Here is a 15,462-nt window from a genome sequence, read left to right as displayed (position 1 = left end):
TCCTTCTGCACTGTAGGTGCATAAGTGTTTGCTTCTGCTGAGAGTTTACTTTGATGGTTTAATCTACTTTGGACATTTCATTGACACTTTAGATGCCTAATCTACATCGTAGTTCTGATCGATCAGATATGGGTGTATATGTTGCTTCTGCTGACCTTGGATTTCAGATAAGGACCGAGATGACCAACAGCCATCATATTGGCAACAGAGAATTGGCCACAGAACAGTATCTCCAATGGAGAGAGAGGGAAGGTGCAGAAAGAGGAGCAACAGAAAAGGCAGAGGCAGCGAGATGCAACACACAGGAGTCCACATCCAACAGGGACTACAGAAGGAGAGATCAGCTTCCTCCACACGTCTGAACAGTGGTGTGTCAGGAAGTGGCAGACAAAACCTGCTGCTGGTTGACAAGAAATGAAACTGCTTTGAGCTGAATCTCCACTTCCCAACATCCTTTCTCATCATCCCTCTCATAGCTTACCCACACTCCACTGCTACCATGTTTTCTGCAGATCGCTGCTGTAAGGCAAACACAGATATTCCAGGATATTTGTTATTCTACTCTAACAGTGGTCTTTCCTATTGGATTTATTTATCTCATATTTATTTATTTTTAATTCTTTATTGGAATGTGGGTGTTGCTGGCTGGGCCAGTATTTATTGCCTATCCCTGGGGGCACCAATCCCACCCAAGCCCTAGCCCTGTATTTTACCCCTCGTATTTACCCTGCTAATCCTACTGACACTAAGGGGCAATTTATCATGGCCAATCAACCTAACCCGCACATCTTTTGGACTGTGGGAGGAAACTGGAGCACCCGGAGGAAACCCACGCAGACATGGGGAGAACGTGCACAGACAGTCGCCCGAGGCTGGAATCGAACCCGGGTCCCTGGAGCTGTCAGACAGCAGTGCTAACCACTGTGCCACCTGCAGCATTGCTGTTAATAAAGTTATTCCTTTGCAAAGTGCACATCAACCTAACTCTTGAGTAGTAGCCATTTCGATCTGTGTGCTACCATGGGGATGATAAATAGTTCAGCACACTTTACTTAAGAATCTAATTACATTGACAGATTGGAGGCACCAGATTAGCCTCAGCACCGACAATGCCCTGGGATATTGACGTCACTTCTTAAAGCAGCTACTGGGATCTAAGAGGCGACAGCACCACCTTGCATATACACAGCAAGTTAATGTGGAGAGATATGACAAAGACAGTTAACAGAGGCATAAGCAATAAATAAACGTTGGGTCAGGGTTGGAGAGGGTAGAAGAGGAGGACCAAAAACTTGGTGAAAAAGATGAGTTTTACAGACAGCATGGAAGGATGTGAGGGAGATGGTGAAGTTTAAGTCAGGCATTCCCAGGCATGGAGCCGAGAGAGCTGGGGGCATTGCAGCCAATGGTGTGGTGAGGAGCATGCTGGAAGCATAAGATGTCAGAGTAAGAAGGATGGAGTGTGTAGTCACCGGGAGAGGGAGGCGAGGGGATGGGGGAATGGTGGGGCCAGTAGGTGGGTTGCAGGGCTGATAGAGGTTATGGAGATAACAAGATGAGAATGCAAGGATTAGATTTTTAAATTTGAGGACTTTTTTCAGGGGGAGGTGGGAATTTTTGGCAAGGTCAACATTCTTTTCTCATCCCCAAATTGCCCGTGAACTGAATAGTTTGCTAAGCCATTTCAGAGGGCAGTTAAGAGTCAACCACATTGCTCTGGAGGCACAGGTAAGCCAGATCAGGTAAGGATGGCAGATTTCTTTCCCTAAAGCAGCATGGTGGCACAGTGGTTAGCACTGCTGCCTCACAGTGCCAGGGACCTTGGGTTTGATTCCAACCTTGGTCTGCGTGGAGTTTGCATGCTCTCTCCGTGTCTGCGTGGGTTTCCTCTGGGTGCTCCAGTTTCCTCCCACACTCCAAAGATGTGCGGATCAGGTGGATTGGCCATGATAAATTTCCCCTTAGTGCCTGAAGGTGTGTAGATTAGCGAGATTAGTGGGGTAAATACGTGGGCCTATGGGGATAGGGCCTGGGTGGGATGCTCTGTCGGAGATTCAGTGCAGACTTGATGGACTGAATGGCCTCCTTCTGCACTGTAGTGATTCTGTAAAGAACATTAGTGGGCCAGATGAGTTTTACAACAATGGTTTCATGGCCACTACCAAAAGAGTGTTTCTTTGATCAGCTTTCTGACCCAGAAATGAGGTTTAAGACTCACGCAAAGCAGGATATTGTCCAAGTCCTGGCTGCCACTGTGCCTCTTAATGTATTGCATACAGTCGAGTCTTGACAAATCTTATTAAAGCTAAAGGTACTGTTCCCTGGATTTAGTCAAGGCTTATGCTGCTTTAAGGTACACATAATGCCAGTGTTTCCTGTTAGCAGCCAGTCAATAATAAGCAATCATTAAAAGGTTGGAGAAGTTCAAAGCATATTGCTAATTTGAGCTGGAGGCAATCTGGAAACCTGGGCTTGAACTCCCACAGAACCAATTGTGTTCTGATCTCACTGAAGAATTGTCAATGGAATATATAAAATTGAAAAAAGGCAAGTTGTATCTTATTCTTCAGAATCTTAACTCTTTCACCCTACCTTCAACCTGTGATTTGAATGGCTCCAATGATGCTGTCTTGTTCTCTTAGATTATACTAAAGATCCACAGGGAAAAAACAGTCAAACAGGGAAATGAGAACACTGATCTGAACTGTTTGTTCCTTCTGGGTAGCCTTTGAGTAATGAAGCTTATCCTAATACTAGTTCTAAATTTACTTCTGAATTTGTATCCTCTGGTCGCACTGGCCTGACTTACTTGAAAATGATATACTCTCTTTACCCGATCTATGTATTCTACCAAATGTTTAACATACCTCAACTCGGCCAGTTGACTCAGTTGGTTGATGGGCTAGTGGGAATCACATTGGTCCACAGCATGATGCTTGAGCCTTAGTCGGCCTGGGACAGATTCGGAACACCTCCTTTCCCAACTCCTGGTGGAGGTCATGGCACGGAGGGTCAGGCCTGCCTTCAGTCAGTGAAGCGAAGAAGAATACCTCAATGAGTTAGATCTGAAGACATTCTCTATATCGTCAACTATACATATCCTCTATCTGCATGGATCTCCATTTTTATATCATCTGCAAATTTGGCACGCTTCCAATTTGAGATCCTTGTCATATATATATATATATATATATAAAACAGCAACAATTTGTATTCATGAGGTGCCTCAAATATAATAAATTACCCCAAGGTGTTTCACTAGAACATACTGACCTACATTTTTGATTTGATTTGATTTATTGTCACATATATTGGAATATAGTGAAAATTATTGTTTCTTGCGCACCATACAGACAAATCATACCACTCATAGAGTACATAGGGGAGAAGGAAAGGAGAGGATGCAGAATATAGTGTTGCAGCTACAGATAGGGTGAAGAGAAAGATCAATTTAATATATGATAGGACTGTTCATGATGGAATATTCCCCAAATAACTGGATGATACAGCTCCCACAACAGTCAGGAAGCTTGAAACCATCCAAGACAAAGCAGCCCACTTAACTTGGCACCTCATCCAACACTTTAAATAATCACTCCCTCCACCAGTAAAACACTGTTGTCAGTGTGCGTATCATCTACAAATGGACTGCAGGAGCTCATCAAGGTTCCCTTGACATCTCCTTCTAAACATGTGACTGCTACTGCCAGGAAGAACAAGGGCAGTAGACATATGGGAACACTGCTCCATGCAAATTTTTCTCCAAGTCACACACCATCAAGGCTTAGAACCATGTCCCCATTCCTCCACTGTCCTTCACTGAAACACCCTCCCTAACAGCACTGTGGATGTACCTACACCTCATGGTTCAAGAAGGCTGCTCACCAACACCTCCCCAAGGGCAATTAAAGATGGACAACATACACTGGTCTTGCCAATGATTTCCACGCCCCTTTATTGAATAGCTAAAACAGGCAAACACAGCAACATCTTGAAAGATTGTCACCTCCCAGTTTCCCCTCTACATTACACACCATCCCCTTACTTGGATCTGTACCACTGTTGTCACTGAGTGAAAATCCACTGAGGGATCAATACAGGACTACTACCACAAGAATTACTGTGATTCAAGGAGAAGGCCCACATGTTCTCAGGGCAAGTATATTTCCTGTATAACTGGAAAGTCATCATAGTCCCAGATGACCTTTGAGGGGGAGAGCTGACTGGTGGTGATTTAACCTGAGGATCACCACATCTCAGGCAAGGGGCAAGGTTGAGAAGGCAGGGCTTTCAAGAATAACCTTAGCCAGTACATCATAGAAACCCTACAGTACAGAAAGAGGCCATTCGGCCCATCGAGTCTGCACCGACCACAATCCCACCCAGGCCCTACCCCCATATCTACCCACTAATCCCTCCAACCTACGCATCTCAGGACACTAAGGGCAATTTGTAGCATGGCCAATGAACCTAACCCGCACATCTTTGGACTGTGGGAGGAAACCGGAGCACCCGGAGGAAACCCACGCAGACACGAGGAGAATGTGCAAACTCCACACAGACAGTGACCCAAGCCGGAAATCAAACCCAGGTTCCTGGAGCTGTGAAACAGCAGTGCTAACCACTGTGCTACCGTGCTACATGAATTGAACCCGCGCTGTTGGTATCGCTCTGCATCACTAACCAGCTGTCCAGCCAACACAGCTAACTAACCTCCTGTATATCCATATATCCCATGTAATCCCACACAGGCCAGCAAAGGAGAAGGGAATTGAGGGTTACGATGGTACATTGAATGAGGAAAGATGGGAGGAGGCATAAACACTGAAACAGGCCATTTGGCAAATGTTTATATTATATAATCCAATGTAAATTATCAATAAGTCAGATCTTGCCAGTCATCCACATCCTGAGCCTAAATAATAAAAATAACACATTATTTCATTCTCTGTGAATTCACACATCTTATGGACAATAAGCAAGCAGTGAATATTGTTTTCTCAACATTGAACAGAAAGTTATCTGTCTGCAAGGGCAGGTGGTTTGCAAATACTTTAAAAACTCATGCCTTAGGTCACAGGTATTTCCATTAGCTAATTGGCCTGCTCTATATGTAAGAGTATTGCTGTCTTTGTGAATGTCAGGCAAGGAGATGCAGACTAATCCCTTTAATCCATAAAGCTTAATCTGTTCAGATAAATACAGATCTGGTTTCAGTCTGTACAGTGCCAGGAGAGCCAGAAGAAACCACTTCCAGTTCTTTGTTTCTTTTTGCCAGTGTGGGGTGGAAATGGGAAACACCAAAAGTGGTGCCCTCTCCAAAGACATCTTGGATGACCTCAAGATGAATACCAAGTACTCAGAGGAAGAGCTCTCGGTATGGTATCAGACATTCTTGAAGGAGTGCCCAAGTGGCCTGATCACCATGGAACAATTTGAGAAGATCTATGGCAGCTTTTTCCCAGATACGGATCCAAAGGCGTACGCCCAACATGTCTTCAGGAGCTTTGACACCAACAGTGATGGGACGCTGGATTTTAAGGAATACATCATTGCGCTTCACCTCACCTCCGCTGGCAGGACGTCTCAGAAGCTTGAGTGGGCATTCTCTCTCTATGACGTGGATGGCAATGGCACAATCAACAAGGAGGAAATATTGGAAATCGTCAAGGTACGTTTGATCTTCAAATCAATGCACAAGACTGCACAATGTCAGTTTTAACAATCAGCACAAGATTGTGTTCCTCAATTTGCATTTTGATGCTATTTTCTTCTCTCTGCTTCGCCTCACTGTTTACCATTGATCTGCAGAGAATATTTTCCAGGCAGCACTTCCAGTCTAGGGCAGCTCGGTAGCCAGTGTCCATAAACTGCAGTAAATAAGCCTGGGATGAATGGGGCTAACTCTATTTATTTTCTCCTCTGGTGAAGAAGATCTTCATCTTTCCCAAAGATATAGCGGCGCGGTGGCATAATGGTAAGCTCAGCTGCCTCTCGGCGCCAGGGATCTGTGTTCAATTCCAGCCTTGGGTGTGGAATTTGCACATCCTCCCTGTGTCTCCGTGGGTGTCCTCTGGGTGCTCTGGTTTCCTCCCACAGTCCAAAGATGTGCAGGTTGGGTGGATTGGGCATGCTCAATTGCCCTTTAGCGTCAGGGGGACTAGCTGGTTAAATACATGGGGTTAAGGGCATAGGACCTGGGTGGGAATGCTGCTGGTGCAGGCCCGATGGGCTGAATGGCCTCCTTCTGCCCTGTCAGGATAATTCTATATAAGCTTCCCAATATAAATAATGGCATCGTGTAAATTCTACCATTATGTAACCTAATTTAAACTTAGAAGTAACTTTAAGTCGTGCATTATTGACAGACAAAAATCCTGAAGGTGTTTTTATTTCTTATAGCACTGTAACACAAGCCCAAGGTGTCTTTAGGGACTTTGCTTTTGAAGTGCAGCCATGATTATGTAGCTGGACCTAGCAGTAAATGTGCTTACAGCAAGGCTCGACTAACAGCAAATGAATGATCAACGATGATTTGTTGCTTATCGGAGAAACATTAGCTCAGTTAGAATCATAGAATCCCGACAGTGCAGAAGGAGGCCAGTCAGCCCATTGAGTCTGCACCGACCACAATCTCATCCAGACCCTATGCCCCCAGCCCCACATATTTACCCTGCTAATCCCCCTGACACTAGGGTCAATTCAGCATGGCCAATCAACCTAACCCGCACATCTTTGGACTGTGGGAGAAAACCGGAGCACCCGAAGGAAACGCACGTAAACACGGGGAGAATGTGCAAACTTCACACAGACAGTAACCCAAGACCAGAATTGAACCCGGGTCCCTGGAGCTGTGAGACAGCAGTGCTAACCACTGAGACACTGTGCTGTCCTGGGACAATTTCCTGATCTTATTCAAATAGTGACATGGGAGCTCATACATTGATAAAAACACACGCATCACTATCTATCTAAATGCATAGCATCCAATAGTAATCAAATTATCTATTCATCTTTGAATCTGATTAAATATGTTCATATTGCAATTATTAGATTGAAGGAGACTGACTAAATTCACAGCAGAAGTCCTAGACAAAAATAATGGAAATATTAAGCGTTCTTAGTTGTCATTCATTCAGTTGTATTTCAACATTAGAAACATAAAATCCCCACAGTGCAGAAGGAGGCCATTTGTCCCATTGAGCCTGCACCAACTCTCCAAAAGAGCATCCCACCCAGGCCCTCCCCTCCGCCTATCCCCCTAACTCTGGGCATTTACCATGGTTAATCCACCTAACCTACACATCTTCAGTCTTAATAGTTTTGAAGACTTCCGTGTGTTTGATGCTGTGACAGGAATTTGTAAACAGGTTAAAGCGGAAAGTGCATTTTCTCTCTGTCCTTCATTGAATTCTGCATTGGACTGTTCATCAGCAGAAATACAGTGGGCTGGCAATTAGGGTGTGACAATTGGTCTTTCCTTTCAAAGGAAGGATTTCTTGGGCTGTAAAATTCTTTGAGATGTTGTCAGATCAGAAATGATACAATTAAATACCTGGGGGCAAAATTTGATCGCACTTGGAAGCAAGCACGGATATCATGATGCACATGTGCTCTCCAATGCAGGCAGGATGCAAATTTCATTCAAACTACTGATTTGCATGGTAGTTGTATGCAGCCCAGTGCTAAACACACTGTTGGGTGACTGTTTGCCTCAGCTGGGACCCAAGCTCCTGTGAGGCTACTAGTACTCAAAGCTAACATCCACTTTATAAAGTCAACCTCTTCTAAGGAAGGTACATTCTGGCTGGAGCAGGTTTTGGAAGTAGTTGGTGGAAGACATCTCACCAGGAGGAACACATAAATAATGGCGGACCAAGGCAGGCAACACGTTACAAATTTCTCAAATGCAACACCGGAGACTTTGGTGCAGGAGGCGGAGAGGGCGAGGGATGCCCTCCATCACAGGATTGAGGCACTCCAGATTAACCCTGAGAATGCAATGGGAGAAGATAGCTCTCATGGGTAATGCATCCAGTGTAGCTCAAAGGACTGGCATGCAGTGCGGCAAGTTCATTCGCATCATATGTGTGGTCCAGATCAGGGAGATCACTTTGAACTCATTCAATAATCTCACACACTGCTCCATTTACCAACCCCCTGCACTCACCTACCAACAACCTCTACTAATCACGACTTATACCTCATAACTACTGAGTCACCTCACCTGTGCATACTTAGTACTGTTGCAGGCCTCACACACACACATATCTCATTGTTTGCACGGACTGACAGTTATTGAACTATGGCAGGCAAATCATACAAGCTCATTGCAACACACCCACTGACACACTTCCATCTCTCTGACAGAGAACGGTGGCCTATAAGAGGAAGCGGCAGAAGCCATAGTGGGGAACAAGCATGCCTACATGTACTTACAGTAAGAAGTCTCACAACACCAGGTTAAAGTCCAACAGGTTTATTTGGTAGCAAATACCATAAGCTTTCGGAGCACTGCTCCTTCGTCAGATGGAGTGGATGTGCAGAGTCGCTGTACTTACATGTACTTAACCATGTGGAGGATCCAATGGTGTGGCCATACCCCATCCTTTTTCTCACCCCTTACTTCTCCCTCACTTCGCAATCTCTTCTGATTAACAAGATGTGATGGTAGAAGCGTGAACATCTTGCTTTCCCCAAGTCCCCCGCACCGAGCTTGCCAATGCTAAAAGACTGAGTGGTGTAAGAACAGGAAGACAAGGGGAGAATTTTCCCATCCCGCCTGCCACAGGGATCATAGTGGGGTGGGGGAGCGGTGGAGGGATAGGGGCATGCAAAGGTCTGTTGACCTTGGGCAGGATTTTCCGGTTTTGGGGTGAGCGCGGCTGGAAAATCCTGTCCAATGAAGGAGTAGGGACACTGTCATCACTCTGACACTCTATCACCAGCTCAGATACCCATACCGTGCAAAGTTTCGGGGCTGTCTTAGAGAACAGATCTGAGGAAGTGGCCAGGAGCCAGGGCAGCGGAAAAGGGTGGCACAGGTGCCAGCTTGCAGGAGGGAGAGGTCACACTCACGTTCTACTGCAGGGGATTCAGATGAAACAGAGTCCAAGGGAAAGCCAATGGGCATGCACAATGAACTGCTTGGTGCATTGGCAGGCCCACCAGAAAGCCTGTGGTTAATGGCAGGCAATATGGAAGGATCCGGCATCGCACAATATCTAGGAGCTGCAGTGGAACCTCAGGCTGAAGCCTTCATGACTGAGACTGTTGCCAGCATGGCTGCATTGTCAATGTACAAAGGGTTTACTGGGTGTCAAACCGTCCAGATAATTTATCTTCCAAAGCATTGACAGGATGCCAAGCCCTCTTGCGTATAACCCCCAGCATCCCATCCAACCCCTGGAACAACGCTCCCCACCACCCCCGGAATGACAGTCGCTCTGTCGTGCACAGGCCTGCTGACCTTTATCAGGGTGATGACATACATCCCCTCACCATTGCCAGTGCCGCTGTCTTTTAGCCAGCCAGCTCAGACCAGCGCCACCCATGCCGAGTGGTGCACACTACTCCCGGGCCTTCTGGGGCTCGAGCTGCTCGGGGCCATCCTGCAAGGCCATCTGCAGTCTCTCCCATTGAAAGTCAGCTACCTTCCACCAGCCACACTGTTGTCCCTGGGGTAGCACTGCATAGGAGCACCAGGACAGAGAAACACACATGGAAGACACTAAGGGAATGCACAAGGTTGGTTTGTTGACTTCTGTATGGAATTTTGGAATACATCATTTATAAAGCTGTTCGAAACATTTGTTATTTGATGCCTTTTATATTAGCATCGAGGTCACGAGGATGCTCTGTATATCAGTGACAGAGAGGTGGAAATATGTTGCAGCACGGTGGCACAGTGGTTAGCACTGCTGCCTCACAGTGCCAGGGATCCGGGTTCGATTCCCGGCTTGAGTGATAGTCTATGTGGAGTTTGCACATTCTACCTGTGTCTGCGTGGGTTTCCTCCGGGTTTTCCAGTTTCCTCCCACAGTCCAAAGATGTGCAGATTGGGTGGGTTGACCATGCTAAATTGCCCCTTAATATCCAAAGATATGCAGGTTAGGTATATTGGCCATGGTAAATGTGCAGGGTTACGGGAATGGAGTGGGACTAAGATGCTCTTTCGGAGAGGTAGTGCAGACTCAATGGGCTGAATGGCCTCCTTTGGCACTGTAGGGATTTTATTCTATGGTGTTAAATGGGAATCGATTTTGCCTCCACAATTGATGAGTCAATTATCAACAGCCTAGACAGAAAGGGTATGTGTTAGCTGCCACCTCCTTTCCTCTTCATCCTTCCTTTCTTCATTCTTCTCTTCCTCCACTGTCACCATACTCCCATTGGCAAGGGCTGTGTCCTCATGATGGTGAAATTGGGCAGCTTGCAGGTATCTATGATGAATCTTGAGACATGTTCTGGTGAGTACTGTCAGACAGATAGCCCTTGTCATCCCATCCAATAGTCAGGGTCTGATTTGTTGTGGTGGCTTAAGTACACATGGTAGACCAACCACTGCAGAATGAAGACATTGTGACTGTTGCCATAATGCCATACATAGACCGGCACCGAATTGCACCTTGCACCACGGGGGCCCCTGCAATCCTCATGGAAACACATTCTCACACTATCTGTTTGTCTCTGGTAGGAGAGAATGAAATATATTCAGCTCTCCTTGTACACAGAACCTCAGTGACTTCCTTCATGCAACACGGGACAGAAAATTGGGAGATGTTGGAAGAAACATCTTGCCGCAGCCTGGAAGAAGCAAGGTTCATGGGCATGGCCATATTTGTGGTAACTGGCAATGCCATCCATGCCCTGCTCTGTGGCTGCAATTCAGGGGTGGCACGGTGGCACAGTGGTGAGCACTGCTGCCTCACAGCGCCAGGGACCCGGGTTTGATTCCCGGCTTGGGTCACTGTTTATGTGGAGTTTGCACGTTCTCCTCGTGTCTGCGTAGGATTCCTCCGGGTGCTCCGGTTTCCTCCCACAGTCCAAAGATGTGCGGGTTAGGTTGATTGGCCATGCTAAATTGACCCTAGTGTCAGGGGGATTAGCAGGGTAAATGGGTATGGGAATAGGGCCTGGGTGGGATTGTGGTTGGTACAGACTCGATGGGCCGAACGGCCTCCTTCTGTACTGTAGGGTATTCTATGACAGGTGGCAGACTTCAGTGCGAACCTCTTTCATGAAATGGAGATGTCTGACACACAATTCCTCCCCGAGGTTGAGGTAAGAGAATTGTTCTCTGAAGACCCTGTATGGACATGGCCTCCTGTTTCCAGAGAGCCCTTCCCTGCCTACTTTGCATACTCCACTGTAGTGCCTGTGCTAATGCCCTCACCAAAATGGCAACCAGTGTGGCCAGTAGCAGAGGTGTGTGAATGCACCGTACACAACATTTTGGACACAAAGCACACTTGGAGCACCAGAAATATGGGTGATAGGTCACCAAACTTTGAACCTAAATTCTTAGTTTCCCCATTGTGCAGTTGGTAGCAGAGAATGAAAAAACAGGAGCAGTTCTTAGTCCTGGTCAGCGAGTTCTGTTGGAAAATACATAAGAACATTAGACAAGAACAAAGGCAAATTTCAACGGTGATAGGCTTTGCTGAACATTGGCACACACAGTTCAGGCTTATGAATGGCAATGGCACTTGTTCTGAGATATTGGAAGGTGCTTGGAACTATCTTTAGGAGAGAGGAAAGGAAAGGATGATTTGAAAACAAAAACGGGATTATATTATCCTTCATTTATTGATAGTTCGCTAAGTTGTTTTAAAGTGAATACAGTTTGCTTTAATTTGATCACGGTGTCAATAGATGTCTGCACCTGTGAAAAGGTGCGCACGGATGACTGTGTTCTGTGTAAAATTATTGTCGTTATCTGTCGGACTCATTGCCACTTTTAGCAAAATTGGTTTCTCACTCCCTACACAGGCGATATTTAAAATGATCAATGAGGATGATCAGAAGAACCTGCCAGAGGATGAGAACACCCCGGAGAAGAGGGCTGACAAAATCTGGGAGTATTTTGGCAAGAAAGAAAATGGTGAGTGTGGGACGTTTGGGAGGGGGTCAGGAGGGATGGAAGAGGTGCAGGAGAAAACTGCTCAATGCACTGGCCCCTGATGTCCATCCTGAACACGTTGCTCTAAGCTGACATTAGAGGCTCACCTAGTTTGATTTTGATTGTTATGCACTTGTAAGTTAGATATTGTCCTTATCATAATTCTAATGGTGGTGACAGAATAAATGAACTGCAATGAAAATCTTTAATTGATGGTCACAATGGATTTGTGAAGTCAGTGTTGTTTCCCCTTAAGTTCACCTGTCGGTTTAGCACAGTTGGCTGGCTGGACGGTTCGTGATGCTAAGCAATACCAGAAGCACGGATTCAATTCCCCTACTGGCTGAGGTTATTCATCAAGGCTCCACATCCTCAACCTTGCCCCTCGCCTGAGTGTGGTGACCCTTAGATTAAACCACCACCAGTCAGCTCCCCCTCTCAAAGGGGAGAGCAGCCTATGGTCATCTGGGACTTTACCTTTGTCCAATAATAGCAGTCTAAGTAGATAGTATTTAAGAGTGCATATCCGCACTAAGGAAGTGTTAGAGAAATACAGAACAAGGAGCAATAATCTGGCTGTTGCCATTTATAATCAATAATCCTTAAATACATGGTGTTATTTATAACAGTGATTACTGTATTAATCATCCACAACTGACTGAATCAACTCAGTTTTATATTGCCACCAGCCTACGAACAACGTTGCTAGGACATGGTGATCAAGATAGACTTACTTACTGATGAGGGTTCAGTAAGTTTGTTGGGAAATCTAAAATGAAAATCAAACATGCTGTAAATGCACCACAGATCCACCAACATCTGAAGAGAAAGAAAAGTTAGCATGATGGCTTTAACTGTTCAGCAAATGTGAGGTTTCTACCAACAGAAGATACATATCTTACCTTTGCTGATGCTAAGTGAATTGATGTAATTTACAACACTTTCTTCTGATCTTGGTTACTGGATGAAGTTTGTGATGAAATATGTTTACTCAAAGAGGATTCATTTAGTTCAAAAACTTTCCAGTTTACTTACAGAAAAAGGTCAAATTATTTCAAAAAGTATCACCGCTTCAGGCAAACACTGCCACTTCACTATTTACATTCCTCAGGAACCAATGTTAAAACATTCTACCAAGAGCATTGAAGTAAATCTTTACTTTCAATGTATGTACTTCCTAATTCAATGTCCTTTTCCACAGATAAACTATCGGAAGGCGAGTTTATTCAAGGCAGCCTCGAAAACCGGGATATACTCCGACTGATACAGTTTGAACCTCAGAAAATACAGGAAAGCTAAAGAAGCAATAACTTTCCAAAGAGGGAGTAATTTTTCCAAAGACTGTCTCAAGATTGTTTACATGTTACTTATTTCAACATAATACACTGTCAGAGCTGTACACTTAAATTAAAAATATTCCACTGTTCACTTGAATATACACATGTATTTCACACAGCTTAGTGCAAACACAGTGAATGTGACCGAGGTTTTCCTAATCTGGAGTGATGGTTAAAGCCTCTTAATCCTCAAGGTCATTGACTGAAATCTGTACAATAACTTTTATGGAGGTCTGGGTCCCAAATAAATTACATTTAATTCTGTGTAACCTACAGGTCGCTTATAGTACTTAACTCCGGTGAAGTTACATGCATTTTCCTTTTCAATCATCCATTTGGAGAATTTGGAGTGATCTCAATCTAACGGGATGAGATAGATGTGTTTGCGTCAAGCATTGTCTGAGATTTTTAGGTTAGAAATTTGAATTAGATGTGTAAGGTATTCTAGCATACGGTGATACCCATTTGTAGTTGAGAAATATTGAGATAAGTATGGCTTGAACATAGATTTGGATCTGGCACTGCATGTTTTGTTGAATTTCAAACCCAAAATTTGGTTTCAGCTGTACGGGGCGATCTTACTGGCTTGCCACACCAGTCGATTTAGTGTGGCAAGCCGGTAAGATCGCGAGAGAGGCGAAAAACTGGGTTTGCGCCTGGTTTCTTGCCTCCTGCAATCTTACTGAGCCTGATCTATTGGCATAAATATTTATAAGTTAATTTTTTTAATTCATTCGTGGGACATGGGCGTTGCTGGCCAGCATTTATTGCCTATCTCTAGTTGCCCTTGTTCAGAGGGCAGCTGAGAGTCAACAACATTGCTGTGGCTCTGGAGTCACATGTCGGTCAGACCAGGTAAGGATGGCAGATTTCCTTCCCTAAAGGACATTAGTGAACCAGATTAGTTTTTCTGACAATCGACAATGGTTTCATGGTCATCACTAGATTCTTAATTCCAGATTTTGTTTATTGAATTCAAATTCCGCCATCTGCCGTGGCGGGATTTGAGCCCAGGTCCCCAGAACATTAGCTGAGTTTCTGAATTAATAGTCTAGTGATAATACCACTAGACCATCACCTCCCCAATAAATTAAATACTATTAGTGAGCCCGGGATGCAATCGTCTGGGCTCACTTGTCTTAATGGTCTTGACTATGGAGGTCCTCACCAGTGAGGGTCACAGACAGTCCTCACCAATGGCGACCTGACGTGATGGCCTCGCTGATGGGACCTGAGGCCCCTGGGTGGTTGGGGGCAGGAATAGGCCGTGCTCCTTGGGCAGTGCCAGCCCAGAACCCTGGCAGTGCCCACTGGGCACACTGGCACTGCCACCAGGCAGTGCCAAGGGCCTAAGGGGAAGAATGGGGCATGAAGGGGAGGCAGTGTGTAAGGGCTGTGCACTCTGCATCGGTGTTCATCTGTGGATCCTCATCCTTTATCACTATAATCTAGCTCCAGAAGTTATTTGATGGAAGGGCTGAGGCTATTCAATTGGCGGGGTTCCTTTGACCAGTTGTCAATGAAAATGTTCTGAGCAGTGACACTGGGCATCTGGGGTCAACTTGCAGTCATCTGGAAACATGAAAAAAAATCAACTTTATTTGGGTCTCTTCTGGTCCCTGTCCAGGTTTCAAGGTTGTCTCCAATGCTTTGCGAAATTTGAATGTCTTTGTTCCTTTCGGGTTAGGATCCAAGTTACGCCATCAGACCTTGACATTTGAGTAGTCAAGCAGCCCTGGCCTGCGTATAGTGGGCAGCTTCAATATCTCCACAAACCCAGGAGTCTTGGTGGGTAGCACAAACATGGCGAAAACACAGTGGGTAATGGCTGGCAGCTGTTTTCACTCCTCTCCCACCCCATTCCCCATCGGGCAGGCAGGTTAAAATGGGAGCATATGTCTGCAGCATATTTGCATTCTAGTTTTCAAGGTAGATTGTGTGTCACCTGGAGAGCACCACAACAGTGCTGTCCCCTCACCGAGTGTATCAGTTTGCACAGTGGGC

At 45.4% G+C, this 15,462-nt stretch overlaps 1 protein-coding gene across 1 annotated transcript; it reads left to right on the top strand.

Moving 5' to 3' along the window:
* The first annotated feature begins 5,290 nt into the window (after positions 1-5,290).
* LOC144501946 (recoverin-like) lies at positions 5,291-13,420 on the top strand. The gene is made up of 3 exons (XM_078225977.1): positions 5,291-5,671; positions 11,992-12,103; positions 13,323-13,420. The coding sequence occupies exons 1-3, from the start codon at positions 5,291-5,293 to the stop codon at positions 13,418-13,420; spliced, it is 591 nt and encodes a 196-aa protein (XP_078082103.1).
* The last annotated feature ends 2,042 nt before the right edge of the window (positions 13,421-15,462 follow it).

The sequence above is a fragment of the Mustelus asterias genome, chromosome 12, assembly GCF_964213995.1.
Source record: "Mustelus asterias chromosome 12, sMusAst1.hap1.1, whole genome shotgun sequence".
Taxonomy (NCBI): domain Eukaryota; kingdom Metazoa; phylum Chordata; class Chondrichthyes; order Carcharhiniformes; family Triakidae; genus Mustelus; species Mustelus asterias.
This window is presented reverse-complemented; position numbering and strand designations above follow the sequence as displayed.

Coding starts and splice junctions, on each gene's coding strand:
- LOC144501946 (XM_078225977.1), top strand. CDS start 5,291: ATGGGAAACACCAAAAGTGGTGCCCTCTCCAAAGACATCTTGGATGAC. Junction 5,672..11,991: donor AAATATTGGAAATCGTCAAG/GTACGTTTGATC, acceptor CTCCCTACACAG/GCGATATTTAAAATGATCAA. Junction 12,104..13,322: donor TTTTGGCAAGAAAGAAAATG/GTGAGTGTGGGA, acceptor CCTTTTCCACAG/ATAAACTATCGGAAGGCGAG.